We start from the raw sequence: 17919 nt of genomic DNA, 5'->3' as shown, positions 1-17919 counted from the left end.
GCAGTGCAACTCCCCGATAACATTCCCAGGTCAAATGCGCCCCACTCCCTGCTCCGTCACATCGGCCACTTAGCCAAGTGGCTAATGTGGCTATAGATCCTCAGGGGGGCAGCCGAGCTGTGACCTCTCTGCCCCGCATCTCTAACGTGAGCTAAGGAGACCGCCTGGGTAGTGACGTCACCTGGGCTCAGGCATGCAGACATGGGCCCAAGGTTTCATAGCTAACACTAGCGCAAGTGTTGGCTGGGGAGTGGATGGTGAATTCTTCATGGCTTCAGCCAGTCTCTAACTACTAGAGACTCAGAGATAAGATGTGGGGTAGCCTACCCCATCATGCCTGCTGGCCACTATCAGAGACGGGACCCGGGGAGCCGGACCTTGGGTCTGAGCAGGTCTGGCCGTTGCTGTGTTCCCCACAGCTGTGATCACAGGTGTAAGCATCCCACACTAACCACCTCTCCGTCTGGTCCCCCTCTAGCCCTGTATCCTGATGAACAACATCCAGCAGCTCCGTGTCCAGTTGGAGAAGATGTTTGAAGCCATGGGGGGGAAGGAGGTTTGTACCGGGGCTCTGTCCTGCAGCTGGACCCCTGGAGGGGGTACTCCCCAAAGTTTAAAGGGATGTTTCCATACACCGGCCCCATAGTGAGGCTCCACAGTGGTATGTCCCTGTCCGGTGGGATCCCCCACCCCAGCAGGGTGCCTCTGGCCCCCAGGGCATGGCGATGCATTGGCCCCCATCTCCTGGCCCCTGGGCAGCGTGCTGTCTCGCCATGCTATAAGCAACTCAGCACACCGCCAGCGAGCCATGGCCAGCTTCAGCCCTCGCCTGGCTTTCATGCCAGCTTCCACCTGAAACGGACTCGGTCCTTCTCAGTGGATTCTGGGAGTGTTCTGGGGACCACGGGCTCCCGTGGCCTGCGCAACCCCCAGGTGTCGAGCACTGCCTGCAGAGGGGCAGGCTGTCCATTAACCAGGCACGTCCCCCCTTGCAGCTGGACGCCGAGGCCAGCGACATTCTGAAGGAGCTGCAAGTGAAACTCAACAACGTCCTGGATGAGCTCAGCAGAGTTTTTGCCACCAGGTACGTCGGGCGGAGGGGACAGGGGCCTGGCGGGAGGGGTATAAATCTTTGGGTGCAAAGCACAGGATCAGGTTCTGCTCCTGTTCAGGAGGAGGCTCCGTGTGTGGTGATTCTGGGGCTGAGCCCCATGGGTCACGGTTGGGTTTTGGGGGGAGCTTGAAGGGCTGGGGCTCCCAGGAACCAGTGTTCAGGATGGGGGTCCCTGGAGCCTGTGGCTGTGGAGAGGGTGGATTCCCCATAACGAGTGGGAACGGGGTGGGAGGGAGGCGCTGGAGCAGGGTGTTCCTGGCGAGGGGCTCCCCGCCCTGCTCATGGAGATGCCTGTGCCTCGTGGCGCCCAGTTTCCAGCCTCACATTGAGGAGTGCGTAAAGCAGATGGGTGACATCCTGAGCCAGGTGAAGGGCACCGGGAACGTCCCCGCCAGCGCCTGCAGCAGCGTCGCTCAGGATGCTGACAACGTCCTTCAGCCCATCATGGACCTTCTGGACAGCAAGTGAGTGCAGGAGGTTTGGGGGGCCCAGTGGGGAGGGGCACGGGGGGCACAGCAGGGGGGCTGGGAAGAGTACGTGGGGTGGGGAGGCACAGCATGGCTGGGGGGCCCTGCGGGGTGGGAGAATGAGGAGGGCTCAGTCGGGGAGGGGGTCTGGGGAGGGCACTGTGGGGGGCAGGGCCCTGCGGGGGAAGGTCCTGTGCCCTGTGATGAGTGGGGTGACTAGGCCGCTCTGCCCAGAGGCCTGCGCAGGGCCAGGTGTGGTGCTCAGTGGGCACTGTCTCCAGTGCTCCGTGGCTACCCCTGGCCCAGGGGTGGCTCTCGTGAGCGACTGGGTCCCTCCCTGCACCCCAAGCCCTGTGCCCACCCGGTCCCTGCTGTCCCCAGGGCACAGCCTCCTGCTGCCCCCCGGCATGTCCCCCCTGCTCTTCCCCTGTCACCTCCCCGTGTGCCCCGAGGGGAGCCCCCCGCCCCCATGGGGCACTCTGCAGACAGGCAGGGGCTGGGTGTTCCTTTAATCCCCGTGACCTCAGACTGGCAAAAGGCCCAGCCCGTGTCGGGTGCTGCTTTTGCTCCCTGGGTAGCACAGAGCCCCGTGACACCTAGCACTGCCCAGAGGATGGGAACACTGGGGTTCGGGCGACTGGCGTCCCTGCACAGGCTGGCACAGGGCTAGGGTGGGCCCTTGGCCACCAGGGGAGGGAAGGAGCTGCCAGAGCAGAGCACAGGAGTCAGACGTGGCCGGCAGCTGGCAAGGGGGAGCAGGGACCGGAGCACCAGGACCAGCCAACGCAGGCTGAGGGTGTTGGAGTGGGGTGGAGGGGATGTCTATGGGAGAGTCCTGGAGAGCATGTGGGGGGGGCATTGTGTATGTGTAGGAATGTGTAGGTGCCTGGGGGAGGTGTTTATAGGGGCATGGTGTGTGTGGGAGAGAGAGAGAGAGTAGTGATATGTAGGGGCTTTGTGTGTGTATATGTGTGTGTATAATGATGTGTAGGTGCATTTTGTGTGTGTGTGTAGGGGCTGTGTGTGTGTGTGTGTGTGTGTGTGTGTGTGTGTGTGTGTGTGTGTGTAGGGGCTGTGTGTGTGTGTGTAGCAATGTGTAGGGGCTTTGTGTTTGTGTGTGTGTATAGTGATGTGTAGGTGCAGTGTGTGTGTGTGTGTGTGTGTGTGTAGGGGCTCTGTGGATGGGGGGCAGGTGACATGCCCAGAGCCCAAGTCCATCCTCTCCCTCCCTGGCTCTGTTCCCAGCCTGACTCTCTTCGCCAAGATCTGCGAGAAGACGGTGCTGAAGCGGGTGCTGAAGGAGCTCTGGAAGCTGGTGATGAACACCATGGAGAAGACCATTGTCCTCCCGCCGCTCACCGACCAGACGGTGAGCCTGGGGGGGGCGGGAGTCGGGCCATGGTGGGCAGGGAGGGAGGGACACATGGGCACCCTCCCCTGGGCTCCGGGGTAGGCCTGGCGCCTGGGCGCTCCATGGCGGAAGCTCAGCTGGAGGTGGTCTGCTCCGGAGCGCCTGGCACCGCGCGCTTAGAGGGGCAGCGCTTCATCCAGAGCGCACTGGAGCTCGCTAGCTCCAGAGCTCATTCAGGGAATGAGGGGCTCACCTCCACCTGCCTCCGCCCAGGACGTTTCTGGATCACTCTGGCGGGAGAGGAGGGAGACTCCCCCAGCGTTTAATGCCCCGAACGACACCTGGGAGTAAGGGTCTGGCTGGAGCAGCGTGTCCCCACCTCACTCCTCTGCCCAGTCCAGCATGCACAGCGAGAGGCCCTCCACGGGGCAGAGCACGGCGCACGGAGGCAGGAAGTCAGGCCTCCCACTTCAGCAGCAGAAGCAAAACCATGGTGCCCCCCTTCCTCTAAGTGTGGGGTGCCAGGCAGGGGAGCACCTGGTCTGGCCCCTGAGCACAAGACACTGGGCAGGCATGCCCTGAGCATGGCTCCCTGGCAGGGGCAGGACTTTGCCTCCTCTCCAAGAGCTGCTCATGCTGCTTAGGGCAAAGGAGGCTCCTCTTAGCATCTGTTGGTGCTTCTGGGCATCGGCCTCTCTGCGAGGTTGGCAGAGGGTGTAGGGGAGAGAACATGGGGTTGGGTAGTCCCTGGACGGGAGGGCAGGAGTGGGGAAGGAAAGGGGACGGGGGGGCATTTGCAGGGGGATTCCTGGGGGCCTCTGAGGTTTTCCACGTGTTGCATAAAGGACCCGTAAGGTAGGTATAAAGAACCCCCGGAGATGCCCCTGCAGTAGGCCGTGCTCGCAGCCCTGGGGCAAGGGAGTGATTGGGGGGCAGAGCCAGGGAGCTCTTGCCTTCGGCAGGGCATTGCTTTCCAGAGCCGTGGGAAGCAGCATCAGGAAACACCACCAAGCTGCTCTGATGAATCCCGGGGGCTGCAGAAGCCCCTGAAGTGCCCCGCGAAGTGCAAAGACGGCTTAAAGTCCCCTGAATTCCCCCTCCCTCCTGATCCCAAGTGCAACAACTGAGAACCGAGGCCAGAGACACCAGAGGGACCGAGCCCGCTGCCCCATTTGACCGGAGCTTTTCCTTTCAATTGCCAGGCGCTCTGCAGGCTTTGGGCAGGTTTCCCCTGCAATGGAAACACGCTGCTGAGGTTTCCTGAGAAGGCGGCTGGCCCATCCACTGAAGCTTTTGAAGCTTTTTGCAGGGGAATTTCCTAGTCTAGCTTTAGTGTCCCAGATACTGGGAGATTTTCACTCCTGGGGAGCCTGCCGCAGGTGCTAACAGCTGCTCTCTGGGGAGATCTGCACGGACAAACAGGCATTGCAGCCAGCTGCTCTCTGTCACTCCTGAGTCACGCCTACCGCTCCGCTGCCCCTGCTGCAGTGCCGGGAACTGTCTCACCAGCAAGCTGATCGCAGGGGTATTTTGAGGGGCCATTTAAACTTGATCAGAGACCTGACAGCTCCGTGCCATGAGTCACAGGAACCCAGGCAGCAGAATGCCATGGAATCTCCTTCTCTCGGCATCAGAGGATGCTTTCTGCTGCCACGCTGCGGCACAGCCGTGAGTCGGCCCTGCACACGTTTAGCTCAGCCGCCCTAGAACTGAGCAGGCTGCTGCTCTGGCATCGCAGACTGTGCTCTTGTCACAGCTTGGGTGACCAGTAAGACAACCCCAGAATTGTGCAGGTAGTGGTGGTGGCTGGAGGTCAGTGTTGTTCAGTGGGAGGCCAGGGAGTCCTGTCCTGCTGGAGGTCACTTGTTAAGGAACCCAGGGTGCATTTTGGAGGCCCATGGGGATTCACCCCAGTATGCTGTTGGTATTCGGCACAGGTGATTCCCCGTTGCACTTTCACTTGGATCTGAAATTCTCCATGTACTGACTACAGCCTTGCATAGTGTTGCTGTGCGCTGTTAAACAGCTGCCATGTTGCACTCCAGACACGTCTGCACTTTAGCATTAAGTGAGCCCTGCATGAGTATGGTGGTGTAAGATGAGGGTTGGGCATTTTCAGAATGAAAGGCGGTGATTCAGCCATTCAGTCTTGTTAGCTACAGCTGGTGAGCAGTAGAGAAGGATTTTGCCCATGGCCACAGGCTTATCTCCTTGAGGAGCAGGGGGCTGTGCCTCTGGCACCCTTGAGACACAAGGGGAAGAGTTCATCTTTTCAAAGGGCCTCACAAGGGGTTAGATTGCTCGGTGTTTTCCTTTTGTTCATCGACCTTTATTGTGAGGTTGAGAACACCCCTTCCGGAGTGGGATGCCCCAGTCCATAATGGACCAGCCTGCTTCCTCCCAACACACACACACATGTGCGCGCACGCACACTCACACATACATGCACGCACATGCGCATGTGCGCGCACACACATGTAAACACGCACATGTGCATGCACACACACATACACATGTACGCGCACACATACACACATGCACACACGCGCACACATACACTCACACGCACTGTCTTGTTCTGAACGTCCAGTGGAAGTGGGAGGATCCTGGCTGCTGGGGCGAAGTCCAGGCTCCCCAGCGCAGGGAGCCTAGTAGGACCAAGCTGGAGAAGATGCGATAGGTCAGCCTGGTCCATCCGCAGCTGGGGTCATTAATCATCCCTTGGCCCTGCCCGCTATGAAGTGTCCCGCTCAGCAGGGCTCCCTGCCATGACGTGTGCATTGCACAGCTTCTGCTGAGTTCCTTGTCACCGTTCCTCGGACCGAGAGCCTGCCTTCCCCAGAGCCAGCCAGGACGAGTCTGGGCACTGGGCTGGGAGTTGGTGTCTGGGCCCCACCGGCTCAGCAAAAAGAAATGGGGAGGAGGGAGATCAGCCTGTGCGATGGCCACCATTGTCTGCAGCCCTCTGACTGCGGGGCACAGAGCGAAGGGTGGGTGGGAAGGGAACAGTGGCAGGGTGGGTGGGGCTGCTTGTGGCGTTAGTGAGGGACAGTGATATTGGGGAGAGGGCATGTTTTAGTTGCTGCTGGGTTTATAATTCCTGGTCTGCTGTAGTCACCTCTCCAGTGTCCCCATCGCCGGGGATCCCCCCCTCTAGTCCCCATCACCAGGGATCCCCCACTCTCCAGAGTCCCTCTCACCAGAGATCCCCCCCCCTCTCCAGAATCCCCATCGCTGGGGTTCCCTCCTTCTCCAGAGTCCCCATCACCAGGGATCCCCCCCCCAGAGTCCCCGTCACCGGGGATCCTCCCACTCTAGAGTCCCCATCGCTGGGGATCCCCCCTCCCCCAAGTCCCTGTCTCCTGGGTTCCCTACCTCTCCAGAGTCCCCATCGCCGGGGATCCCCCCCTCCAGAGTCCCCATCGCCGGAGATCGCCCCGTCTCCAGAGACCCCGTCTCCCAGTTTCCCCGCCTCTCCAGAGTCCCCATCACTGGGGATCCCCCCTCCCCCGAGTCCCTGTCTCCTGGGTTCCCTACCTCTCCAGAGTCCCCATCGCCGGGGATCGCCCCCTCCAGTGTCCCCATCGCCAGGAATCCCCTCGTCTCCAGAGTCCCCGTCTCCCGGGTTCCCCGCCTCTCCAGAGTCCCCATCGCTGGGGATCCCCCGTCTCCTGGGTTCCCCACCTCTCCAGAGTCCCCATCGCCGGGGATCGCCCCCTCCAGAGTCCCCATCGCCGGGGATCGCCCCGTCTCCAGAGTCCCCTTCTCCCGCGTTCCCCGCCTCTCCAGAGTCCCCATCAGTGGGGATCCCCCCAGCTCATCCCCTTGCGCCATGGAGCTCTGGGTCTGCCGGGGGGTTATTCCTCGGGGGTGCGTGGGGGGCGTGGGCCCAGTGTTTGGCGGTGGTGAGGCCGGCCGTTGGGGATGGGAGGCAGGAAGGCGGGCAGGCATAACACTCGTGTGATGGTTGTTCTCTCCAATTGTTCCGCTCCCCTCACAATGGCAGATGATTGTAAGTACGGCAGCTCCCTGTCTGTCTGTCTGTCTGCTGTGTGTCAGTTCTGATCTCAGCCGGTTATTGTCTTGTGTGGCTGCCCGCACCCCCTCCCCACCCCACCCCACCCCAGCTCCCTCCCCGAGCGACCCCACCTCTGTCACCCCCTGTTGCTCAGCTGCTCCTTGTCCGCCTCCTGTGCCCAGATGTGTAGGGCGAGCCTGTCCCCCAGGGCCGGGCAGCACCGTGGAAACTCACCGGGGCTGGATCTGGCCGGAGGACAGTGTGGCAGGGAGAAGGGGGTGGAAAGAAGAAATGTGGGTTCATCTTAGGGACAGCTTCCTCCGACCAGCCTCGGCAGCAGCCTGGTGCCCTAGTGCTGGAAGCTGTGATGGGACCTGCGTTCTGGTGCCCACATGCCCCTTGCCAGGGTCTTTGGTGGGTTCCTTTGCCGTGTGCTGCATTGGGGCTAAGCGGCTGGTTCCCTCCCTGGCCCAAGCAGTCCAGCAATGGCTCAGCTCTGTTTAAGGGGCTGTCCTGCAACTCCTAACAAGGAACCCTTTCCATCCTCTTCTGGGGCTTGGTGTGACGCCCCTTTGGGCTCAGTTAGCAACGCGGGTCTCCGTTCCCTGTCCTTGAGGAGAAGGGGGTGAGTCTGGGGACTGGGGCGATGCAGAGAGGGCTGGGGGGCGGGAACCTTCAGCCTGAGGGCCCCAGACTCTGCAGGGGTGCAGTCCAGCTGGTGTTTAGAGCAGTGCGGAGTGGGCTGGGATTGGGGGAGGGGTCCCGCACTGAACCCCTCTGCGTTTCCTGGCCCGGGGGTGCGGGGAAGGCAAAGGGGCAGCAGCGTGTTTCAGTCGCTAGCAAACCAGGCTGAGCTGCTTAGTTCTGCCAGGCTGGGCCAGGCGTAGGTTGCTGCTCAGAGCGTGGGCATGAGAACCAGGCTTTCCTGGCAGCTCTTCCCCGCTCTGCCACTGACAGGCCGTTTGACCTTGGGCGAGGCACTGCCCCTCGCCGTGCCTCGGTTTCTGTAGGTGGGTGATGAGACCGAGCTGCACCTGAATGGAAATGTAAGGCCTCTCCTAGGGGTTATTGCTGAGCAAAGGATCCCTGAGAGTGAAGCAAGCACCCTTAAATAGGTGTCCTACATGCATTTGTGCTCTGAGCAGGTGTCCACAAGACCCAGCACCTGACTTGTCAGTCGTCAGGGCCTGCTCAAAGGGCAATGTCAGTTCTTCAGTTTCACAGGCAGTGGCCTTAAGTGGTTAGAGCAGGGGACTGGCTCAGTGCGCAGCCCTGTCACCCGGGGAAGTGGGAGCTGGAATTCTTTAATAGTGATGAGTGTACGGGGCTTGCGAGGGCGTCGGAAATGCTACTGGCAAAGGGCTGTTCAGTGTCAGGTATTTTAATGCCCTTAGTATTGTTTTGTGAGTAGACAGCTTCTTCGGCCCCCTCCCCCGGAATTCCCCCCTTGCCCCCTTTTCTTTCCGCTGGAGTTTGAGACGCTTATTCGGGTTTTGTCCCTGCAGTGTGGGATCCAGCGCAGTTCTGGCCACGGAGCCTAGCTCTCCCCTGGAGAGCAGCCAGGGCTAGGCACAGCCAGCAGCCCAAGAGCCCTTGGGGTTTGGGTGGGTCCTACTGAATGGTGGCATTAGCTGTTCAGCCGCTGAGGAGATGGTGAGGGTGTGGGGCTGATCCTTCCCCCAAGACTGTAGCCCTGCATCCGAGTGAATCGCCATTGTCCATCTGGGACTCCCCATCACTAGGGCAGGAAGAGGAACTTTGCACGAAATGGGGTAGCTGGCTGGTTGAAGACCCTGAGTGGAGGCCAGGCAGGTGGTACCTGCCGACAGCATGGGCACGGGCCCCTGCCTGCTCTCTGCTAGGGAGCTCTGGAGAGACGAACGCCTAGTTCAGGCAGCCTTCGGCTCGTGTCCCTGCCTCCCGGGCAGGCCACTCAGAGCAGGGCTCCTGCACGGGCGATGTGACCTCTGCTGCTTGGCTTCTCCAGCAGTGGATTCCTGGGCCCCCATCCCGCCTGGGAATTCTTGTCCTTTCTGGATGCCCACCTCCCTGCTCCATCCCACTGCCCTCTCTCTGCTCCCCCAGCTCAGCTGTGGTGTCTTGCATGAGCCCAGCCGTGCTGTGAAGCCTCTTTCGAAGGACACACTCCTACAGGAATCTGGACGCGCGCCCCATTGCTAGGAATGGGCACCCCCTTCTCCTTCACCAGCTGTGCCCCTTTTAGCTGGCTGTAAAAGCAGCATCACCCAGCCCTGCTGTGTCCAATGCCATGTTCACCTCCAGGGGCCCACAGTGGGAGAGGCCTAGCAGGCAGGTGGGATGTGCCTCCCGATCCACTCCACCCACTCCCACAGACCCGTCAACCCCCCCGAGCAGCAGGGGCCGGGGGGAGTCTGAAGCCTGGGGCCTGATCTCGTGCAGTGAATTCCTTGGCGTTAGGAGCCTGACCGCCTTAAGGCTAAGTGACGGGCAGGGTCTTGTCACTACAGGGAAGGGCCCCTGTGGGCACACACCAGCTGGGCTCCCTGGGCAGGGCCCGGCCCATTTCAATGCCAGTCTGCGCCCATCCTGCCAAGGCTTTAGGGGGAGAACACGCAGCTGCCCTGCCATGCTGCTGTGTGCCGAGCTTCCTGCCAAGCTGCTTGGGATTCAAACGGGTGCTGGGCTTCCCCCTCGGATTGCTGGGGAGCCTGAGCCCCCCCCAACACCCTCCCAGACACCCCCCCTCATCACGGTCATAGGTTAGGTCTGGGACTCCCTCCCCTTGTGCATCCCCAGCTGCCAAAGTCCCCTGGGTTGTGAGGGAAGGAGGATGGGGGTGTTGGGGGGGTCAGTCACACACACACACACACACGCTCTCTCTGGACCATTGATCGACTTCTGACGTTGTTTCTGCAGGGGACGCTCTTGAGAAAACACGGCAAGGGGACAGAGAAGGTAACTAGCCCTCTGGCTTCTTTGACTGTGCGCTAGCCGTGTATCGCCACACCCCCAGCTCAAAGCAGTCTGCCAGCCCTGCTCTGTACAGCTGAGCAGAGAGCCCCAGCTGCCTATGGCCTGAGGACCTGAGTGTCGGGCTTCACATGTTGTGTCGTCTGGATGTGCATTGTGTGTGTGTGTGTGTGTGTGTTGTCGTACAGAGGTGTAGTTGTGTGTTGTGTTGTCCGGGGGTGTATGTGTGCATGAGCACTTACGTGGGTAGGTGTTTTGTGGGGAGGACGGGTTGGGGAGCATCTGTGTCTATCAGGGGTGCTGGGGATACCCATGCATGTGGCATCCAGGCTGGGGAGGCAGTGTCTTGCCCCTGGCCTGGGGAGACTGGCCACCCGGAGCTGGAGCAGAGCAGGTGGGTGCAGAGAGCCGGGGGTGGGGGGGGGAAGGTCGTCAGCCCAGCCGTGGCACTTGCAGGCCCTCGGGGACGGTTTAGCAGGAATGAGCAGCAAGGCATCTGCGTGGCTGTACCACAGCCCAGCCCTATCCTTCCTGGGGATTTCATGGTGTGGCTCCTATGGGGAAGGGCAGCAAAGTCCGTCCTCTGCAGAATGCCAGGGCTGATGCACCTCCAGAGAGCCCGGTGGCACACGCCCGGGCAGGGCCCGAGCTGCTGCCAATGCAGGCAAGGCCATTATGAAGTGAGCTGCTGTCTCCTGTAGGTAACTGGCCAGTCATGGAGCAGCATGTGTTGGTTTGGGAGACAGTGGAAGAGAGAGAGTGTGTGTGTGTGTGTGCGTGCGCGCGCACGCATTGCAGAGGGGCTATTTGATGCCATATTGAGGTGCAGGGAGCCTTTCTGCTCCTGAGGCTGGCTGGCCAATAGCTGCTCCTGCAAAGTAACTTTGTAGCGTCAAGGCGAGGAAGGCAGGAGTCCTGTGGGACTCCGCTGTGCATGGGAGCAGATGCCGAAAAGTGTCCACTCCAGGTGGGCACAGAAATCCAGGTCGTCCAAACGCTTGCTCTGCCCAGCATGCGATAGCCCAGGTGGTAAATCACACCTCTCACTGGGGCAGGGACAGATTAGTCCTGGCCTGGCTTTTCATGCCCACCTGCAGTGGGTTTTGTCTAAAGAGCAGCAACCTTGGCTAGCCAGCGCCTTAAAGTGAGTGACGAACCACTGCCCATGGGCGCAGCTCTTCGCTGGCTCTGTGGAGTGCCCAGAAACATTCACCTGTGCTGTGGAGGGAAGCAGCAGAGGGCTGGGAGCCAGAACTCCTGGGCTCTTTTCAGCTTTGCCTCTGATTTGCCATGTGATCTTGATCAAGCCTCTGCTGGCGTGCCCTGGTGCCAACACAAAGCACCAATTTACCCCAGCAAAGAATTGGGCCCAACTCTTGCTGCATCTAGAGGCGAGGACAGAGGTCTGAGCCCACTCGGGCTGGTGGGCTTGGCCCTGGTGAGGTGCTCCGGGGGCGGGGCGGGTCCGTCCTCGGCCAGGTCGCTTTGCTGCCGATGATAACTATATCCAATGCTGTTCTCTCTCCAGAGCAGGGTGAAGCTGCCCAGTCACACGGATGTAAGGAGACATTTATTCTAAGCCTGCTTGGTTTTGTTCTCTCTCCTCTGTGCCTCTTGGTGTTGTTTTCTCACCACCCCGCACCCCCATCCTGTGCTCCCCAGGGACAGTGTCTTGTCGAGCTCTCTGATGACTGGGGCTCAGCTCGCTGACCTGCGTACATGCTGGGGTTTGAGGCCAGCATGGGAGGGTTAATGGGGGCCCATCTGCTGACAGGGGCTATGGAACCATTGCTGACAGGCTAGGCTTTGCTCGCCCAGCAATCCAAACCCTGCAGAAGGGAGTGGGGTCTAGTGGTTAGAGAGGGAGACGGGGGGTCAAGCCACCCAGGTTCTTTCCTGGCTCTGGGAGAGACTAGGCCTAGTGGTTAGAGCAGGAAACTGGGGGTCAGGAGTCAGTCCTGGCTCTGACTCAGTATGACCCACTTTTGGGCTGTGCCCTAGTCTGCCCCACTGCAGCATGGGACAGGGCCCACTGCGCACTGGAGGGGCAGCTGAGTTTGTCAGTCACTTGGGGGAGTGAAGGGCTCTGGGAGGCACTAGGGAGGTTGTTGCCGTTCCTTCAGCTGCTCCGTGGGGGCCCTGCAGACCGTGAGCTGGGCCCGAGAGCAGTGACTTCTCCTGCCCACCCCGCCACATGCAGGCTGCAGCCTGATTCCCTCCAGGCCTGGCTGGGCTGGGTTTCCTTTGTCAGGGAGCGTTGAGGGGAGCAGCCCTTTGAGAGGGGCACTGGGGTGGGGGGGGCCTTTCCCTTATGAGATTTCCCCCCCCCCAAAGGATGTCAGCTTTCACAAGCCTCAGCTCTGGTGAACCTGTCAACCGGCGCGTGGCCAAGGGTTGCCCACTTCAAGGTGGCACCGCAGCAGCTGATGGGCACTGGGAGCCCATAGCACAGAACTGGTGTCGGGGAGGCAGGCAGGATGCTCAGAGGCGTGAGCATCACATAGCCCCTTAGGGCTCCCAGGGGGCCCAGGCTGGTCCCTGAAAACTCAGCAAGCTGGACCTTCCTCCTCCAGTCTGGAACCTGTCACCTGTGTGTCACCTCCCAGCCCCTGTGTGTCTGCCCGCACTCACTCCTTTCCTGTTTAAATGTCCTCTCTGCCTTTGCCCTCTCTGGCTCGTTTCTCTGTGGGGATGGAGGGGAGAGGGGAAGCGAGGTGGGTGTCAGACTGTCCCTCTGACCTCCCCCACCACCACCACCCTGAGCCCCACATGTTGGCCCTGGGGGGTTAGGAGTGAACATTGGACTCCTGCACGTCAGACACCGGACGCGGGATGGGGATGCTGCGGTAGGAGGTCAGATCTTGACTCAGATATGCTGGGAGGTTGAAAGACACCTTGTAGGCCAATCGGTGCAGAAGGTGAGCGAGTGCCTCTGGCTCCTGCTGTGCTCTGGGGAGCCATCCAGGCTGGGGGCCCAGGGCTTGTCTCTGAGGCCCCCTTTGAAAATTCCAGCAGCAAACTGCATGTCAGGGAGGAAAGGACTCCACCCCTCGTGCCTGGGAAAGCAGTGCTGCTCTATAACCAGACAATCAGGCATGGGGCTTAGCTGTGGCTGGGAGCTCCTCCCCAGCGTCCCACACCTGCCCTGGGCAGGGTGTGAGCAGGCAGGGGAGCCGGAGCTGCGGGCAGCGGAGGGCAGGCAAGCACCTTGCACTCTCCACGTCCAGCGGCTGGAGGGGTGACACACACACACACACACACACACACACACACACACACACGTGTGTTAACATCAGCCCGCGTGAGCCCCAAACGTCTCTAGCAGGGGGTGGGGCCTGGGGACCCTGCCAGGCAGATAGCTGCCAACTCGCTGCTTCCTTGACACAAATATAGGTGAGTCCATTTTTTCACATGCCAGCTGATCTGGCTGCCGGGCCGAGCCGGCAAAGGGACCTGGTGAAATGAATGCAGGGAAACCCACAGGGCACTATTCACACGCATCCCCCGCCCCTCACTCTACACCCCAGTGGTGTCCCTCCTCCGCACTGCCCTGCGATCCCCTGCCAGCTGTGGGCCGAGCGCAGCCAGCCCGCGTGGGGGGGGGTCACTTTCAAGCCTCTGCCATTTGTTCTCTCTCTCGTGTGCTGCAGGGCACCCAGATGATCTTCAATGCGGCCAAGGAGCTGGGGCAGCTGTCCAAACTGAAGGTAAAAGGAATGGGCTAGCGCGGGTCTCGTTAATCGCTGGGTGAGGCTGCTCCTTCCCAGAGGTCACTTAGCCGGTGATTGTAACGCTGGGATATAAGCAGCAGCAGCACCTGGAAGTCTCTTTAGCTTATCAACAAGAAACCAGGCTAATTAGGCACCATGAAAAGGACCTGGTTTAGTAATTGAGAGACATCAGTCACCTGTCATCTCTAAAGCATCACTCCCATCACCCCAGCTTCGTGAGGGAGCCGGGGAGGAGGCAGATACACCATCCTGGCTCTGCCTGGCTGGGGACTGGTGTGCGACAGCCCTGGCTGTCACTGAGTGACTCGCTCGTTTCAGGACCACATGGTGCGTGAGGAGGCGAAGAGCCTGACCCCCAAGCAGTGCGCCGTGGTGGAGCTGGCCCTGGACACCATCAAGGTAAATCCGTGCCATCTGCCCTGCACCTGGCCGGCTGCCTGCCCACCTTTCCCTCCTGCTAACGGGGGGGATAAATACAGTCTGGCGAAGCCCCCGTCTCTGGGAGTGGAGACGTAAGAGGTGCCTGCACCATCCAGCCAGGGAACTGCAGCAGGATTCCCCATCTGCCCACGACAGCCCCGTGGCACAGGCGAGAAGCAGAGACCTCCCTGCCGAGGTGTTCTGGGACTGTGCCCACAGTAGATTGCCCACCATGCTGGCTCCTCAGGTAGCTGTCCAGCCATGCCCACCAGTGCCCAGAAACCTCACATGGTTCCATCCTCACCTGGTCTCCTCTGTCTCCCCCCCAGCAATATTTCCATGCGGGAGGTGTGGGGCTGAAGAAAACCTTCCTGGAGAAGAGCCCCGACCTGCAGTCGCTGCGTTATGCCCTGTCTCTCTACACGCAGGCCACCGACCTGCTCATCAAAACCTTCGTGCAGACTCAGTCATCTCAGGGTAAGAGACACCACCGCCCCCTTCATGCAGCTCCCGCCAAGGGCTGCCACAGCCACTGTGTCCTCCTGCTTGACTGGTGTCCTGTGTACCTCCACCCAATGTCCTGGGGGCATCCGGGATGGGGCCACCAGCCCAGCCCAGTGAACTGGGTGCCACCCGGCTTGCGGGGAGGGCACTTGCTGTGGGTGCATCCTGCTCTTCCTTGGGTAGCAGTGAAATAGGACTTGAGCTGCAGTGGGGCATTGGCACACAAGGGTCGCAGCCCTTCCGCTGCCCTGCCTGGTGTGCTGGAGAATTGGTAGGCAAGGGGCATCGGTGGCGGGGCATTTTTGCCCTGGCACTGCTATGCCACCTGCTAGCGAGAGGTGCCAAGAGCCCCCAGACTGGCAGCCTGGCCCCTGTTCTAAGTGCTATGTGCACCTGCGGGGCACATGCAGCAGGAGAATCGAGGGGGCCGTGCAAAGGGATCCTGCGGGACTCCCAGGAATAGCAGCTGTGCTGGCTGCGTCCTGCATGCCTGGGCTCCAGGCCAAGGGGAGCCAACAGCCGGGGCATCACTGGGGCAGGAGGGTGCCTTCCCAAGGTCGCCACTGGTTTTGGTGCGCAGCTTTTGGGAGCTCAGCCTGGTGCCTGATTGTCAGAGGCACCCAGCCCCCCAGCTCCCTTTGGCATTATGGGCCACCAGCCCCCCCCCCCCAAAATCAGGCCCTGCTTGCTTCCAGCCGGGCACCCCAACTCACTGTCCACTTCCAAAAATGTTTAAATCAAATTCTTAGTGTGCCCCAGGAGCACTGGGGGATGGACCCCGTGTGCAGGGCCCAGCTCGGAAGGGGTTAACCCTGTTGTGTCACTGGGAGCTCCACATGAGGTCCCTCTCCCAGGCCACAGCCACCAGCACTGGTTCCTGCCTCGCATCCAGGCCTGTTCTGCTTCAGGTTAGCGCAGGGAGTTCCCCCTGGCCCAGACAACTGGGGAAGGGGAAACCGAGTCAGGGACGGGACTCTCCACACAGCGGAAGGAATTACAGGGCTGAACAGCACAGGCAGGCCCTCCAGTGTGTGCCGTTGCTCCATCCACGTGGGCACCGGCCAGGCACTGCAGGGGCTGAGTGGAGCCCTGGCAGGCGTGGTGAGGAGTTCGTCCTGTCTGTGCCTCCCGTCTGGTGGCCGAGCGGGGTGTGCAGAAGGGGCTGTGCTGGGAGATAGTAATGCTGCCCGCTCCCCCTTGGCAAGGGCCATGTACATCCACAGGGCTCCAGTGACTCGTTACTCGTGGTGGATCGTGTGATTCATCTGCTAATGGGACAGGACCCGCCCTCCCAATTGGTGCTAATTAGCCCCCAGCTGGCAGTAACAACCTGCATGAAAGCACCAGGGATCCAGAAGTAACAATGCAGCGAAAAAAGCCCCCTCCCAGCCAGTGCAGTGCCCACGCCTGCTGGCAAATTCCACAGACCGCGGGGGACCCCAGCTGACGCGGGCCCCAAATTGCTCAGAACCTCCTCCTGGAGGCGTCCTGCTCCCAGCACACCCCCGCCCCCCGCTGTCTAACACAATGTCGCCGTAACGTCTTGTTTTGGATTCTCTAGCTGAAGCTGCCGCCTGTCTGCGAGATCTGATCTCTTTCTCTGTTGTTTTTCCTCCCTATTTTTCAATGTTTCCCCTTTGCCTTCCCTTACACGTGCTCTTTCTTTCTCTCTCTCTCTCTCTCTTTCTCACCTTCCTCTCTCTTCCCTGTCTCTCTCCTTTTTACCTTTTTACTAGTTCATGGTGGAAAAGGTATTAGGTTTACCCTTAGTGAAGAAATTTATCCTGAGAAGGGTACGTCTAACACTTCTGAACCCGGATGCACCCGTCCTGAGCACCCCACCTCCAACCGGCCAGAGCTAGTAACAGTCCCTCCAACCCTGATCGGGGCACAAAGGCCTGGAGAGCTGGGAGGATGGGGAGGAGGGTGTCGCATGGCTTACGGGGGGCCTGTTCATTCAGGCTGAGGAATGCCTGCTCTAAAAGCCGCTGGGGATGGGGAGTGAGGAGGTGGCTGTATCTTTCTTTCCAGCCAGACCCCAAACCTCCCTCGGCCCCACAAATGGGCACTTCTTCCCAATTCCCCTCCCCTCAAGTCGTCCCTCCTTGGCCGCTGGCACGACTCGCAGGCCCAGATTCTCCAAGGCACCTCCGGCGATGAGAGTTGGCCTTCAGTCAGCACTTGCCCTATGGAAGTGGGCGGACTTTCCAGCTAACTGAGGGTAAACCCAGCCCTGGTGTTTCTCGCTGCGGAGGTGGCCTCAGAGAGGGTCATTAATCACAGGAACAGCCTACCAAGGGATTCGCTACACCAAGACTCGGGGGCTCTAGCTAAGATAGCCAGCTCAACCACGAGCAATGGGCTGGCTGCAGGAATCGGTGGGTAACATTCTAAGGCCTGTGCTCTGATCCCAGGGGTCTCTTCTGGCCTGTGAATCTAGGTCACTGGGCGCTGAGCCCACGGACCCAAAGGCGAGGTCTTATTCTGCCTCTGCCAGACCCCCTCTCCCGCCAGCGCAGGCATTCGCAGCATTCACAAGTGGGTGGGACGTGAAAGGGAGTCGGACATGGTTCCCCCCCCCCATGCTGAGATGGCTGCAGCGAAGAGCTGAGAGCTCCCTCCCGGAGCTCAGCTGCCTCCAAGGAGCCAAACCTTTGGGGAGAAAATGGAGCCCAAGGCAGGGTGTGGGAGGTGGAAATCAGAGCCAGGCCAGCCCAGCGTCAGCCTTTAAACACTGGGCTCCAAAGGGAGCCGAGGGCCCAGCTGCGGCCAGCAGCTCACCAGCCTCACGGAGACTCTTACTAGCCTTGCTCGGGGTGTAAAAAAGTCCTGCCCGCCATAAGCAAGTGGAATGACTGCATCAGAATGCGGGGGTGGGGCTGCCCCATTCCCCTCCCCCCATGCAGCTTGGCCCCGCCACTTGCATTCCAGCCCTCGTGTGTCGGTGCCATTCAGCCTGGTGCAGGGGTCTCTGCGTTGTGTGTTTCCCATGCTTGCATTGAGCACAGAGATGGTCGCTCCTCCCTCCCTCGGTTTATGGACTGAGCGAGTCTCAGCATGTGACTCTGGGGGCCGGTGGGGGATGGGGGTTATTGTTTTAGTTGGGTGCAGGTGTGGAGGGAAAAGAAAGAGACATGAGTGCGTCTGTTTGGCACGCAGAGGCCAAAGGCTATGGATCCAGAGAGGTTCCCCCTCACCCCATCCCCTACGGAGCAGCAGTGGGGCCTGGTCCCATCACCTCCACCTTTGAGATGAAGCTGTATGTGCCAGCCATCTCAGGTCATTTGAATCCAGCAGCTTCAGTGCTGCAGTACAAACCTCTACCACTTGCGCTGCAGGAGGCGCTCTGGTAGCTGTTAGCA

General features: G+C 60.5%; 1 protein-coding gene across 11 annotated transcripts in view; it reads left to right on the top strand.

Annotated features, from left to right (window-relative positions):
• UNC13A (unc-13 homolog A) overlaps nucleotides 1-17919 on the top strand; it is a 119196-nt gene that overhangs the window by 91069 nt on the left and 10208 nt on the right. For 4 of the 11 annotated variants that reach the window (XM_030540658.1, XM_030540657.1, XM_030540656.1 and 1 more), the window contains 11 exons: nucleotides 479-556; nucleotides 996-1084; nucleotides 1426-1578; nucleotides 2827-2950; nucleotides 6939-6944; nucleotides 9849-9887; nucleotides 11431-11460; nucleotides 13553-13609; nucleotides 13952-14032; nucleotides 14383-14530; nucleotides 16294-16350. In XM_030540658.1, the coding sequence (XP_030396518.1) occupies nucleotides 479-556; nucleotides 996-1084; nucleotides 1426-1578; nucleotides 2827-2950; nucleotides 6939-6944; nucleotides 9849-9887; nucleotides 11431-11460; nucleotides 13553-13609; nucleotides 13952-14032; nucleotides 14383-14530; nucleotides 16294-16350 (862 nt within the window). The remainder of the gene's footprint in view (nucleotides 1-478; nucleotides 557-995; nucleotides 1085-1425; nucleotides 1579-2826; nucleotides 2951-6938; nucleotides 6945-9848; nucleotides 9888-11430; nucleotides 11461-13552; nucleotides 13610-13951; nucleotides 14033-14382; nucleotides 14531-16293; nucleotides 16351-17919) is intronic. The other 7 variants (XM_030540666.1, XM_030540663.1, XM_030540662.1 and 4 more) reach the window with 3 other exon arrangements.

The sequence above is a fragment of the Gopherus evgoodei genome, chromosome 22 (assembly GCF_007399415.2).
Source record: "Gopherus evgoodei ecotype Sinaloan lineage chromosome 22, rGopEvg1_v1.p, whole genome shotgun sequence".
NCBI lineage: Eukaryota > Metazoa > Chordata > Testudines > Testudinidae > Gopherus > Gopherus evgoodei.
The sequence above is the reverse complement of the archived record's forward strand: the minus strand, read 5'-3'. Positions and strand labels throughout refer to the sequence as shown.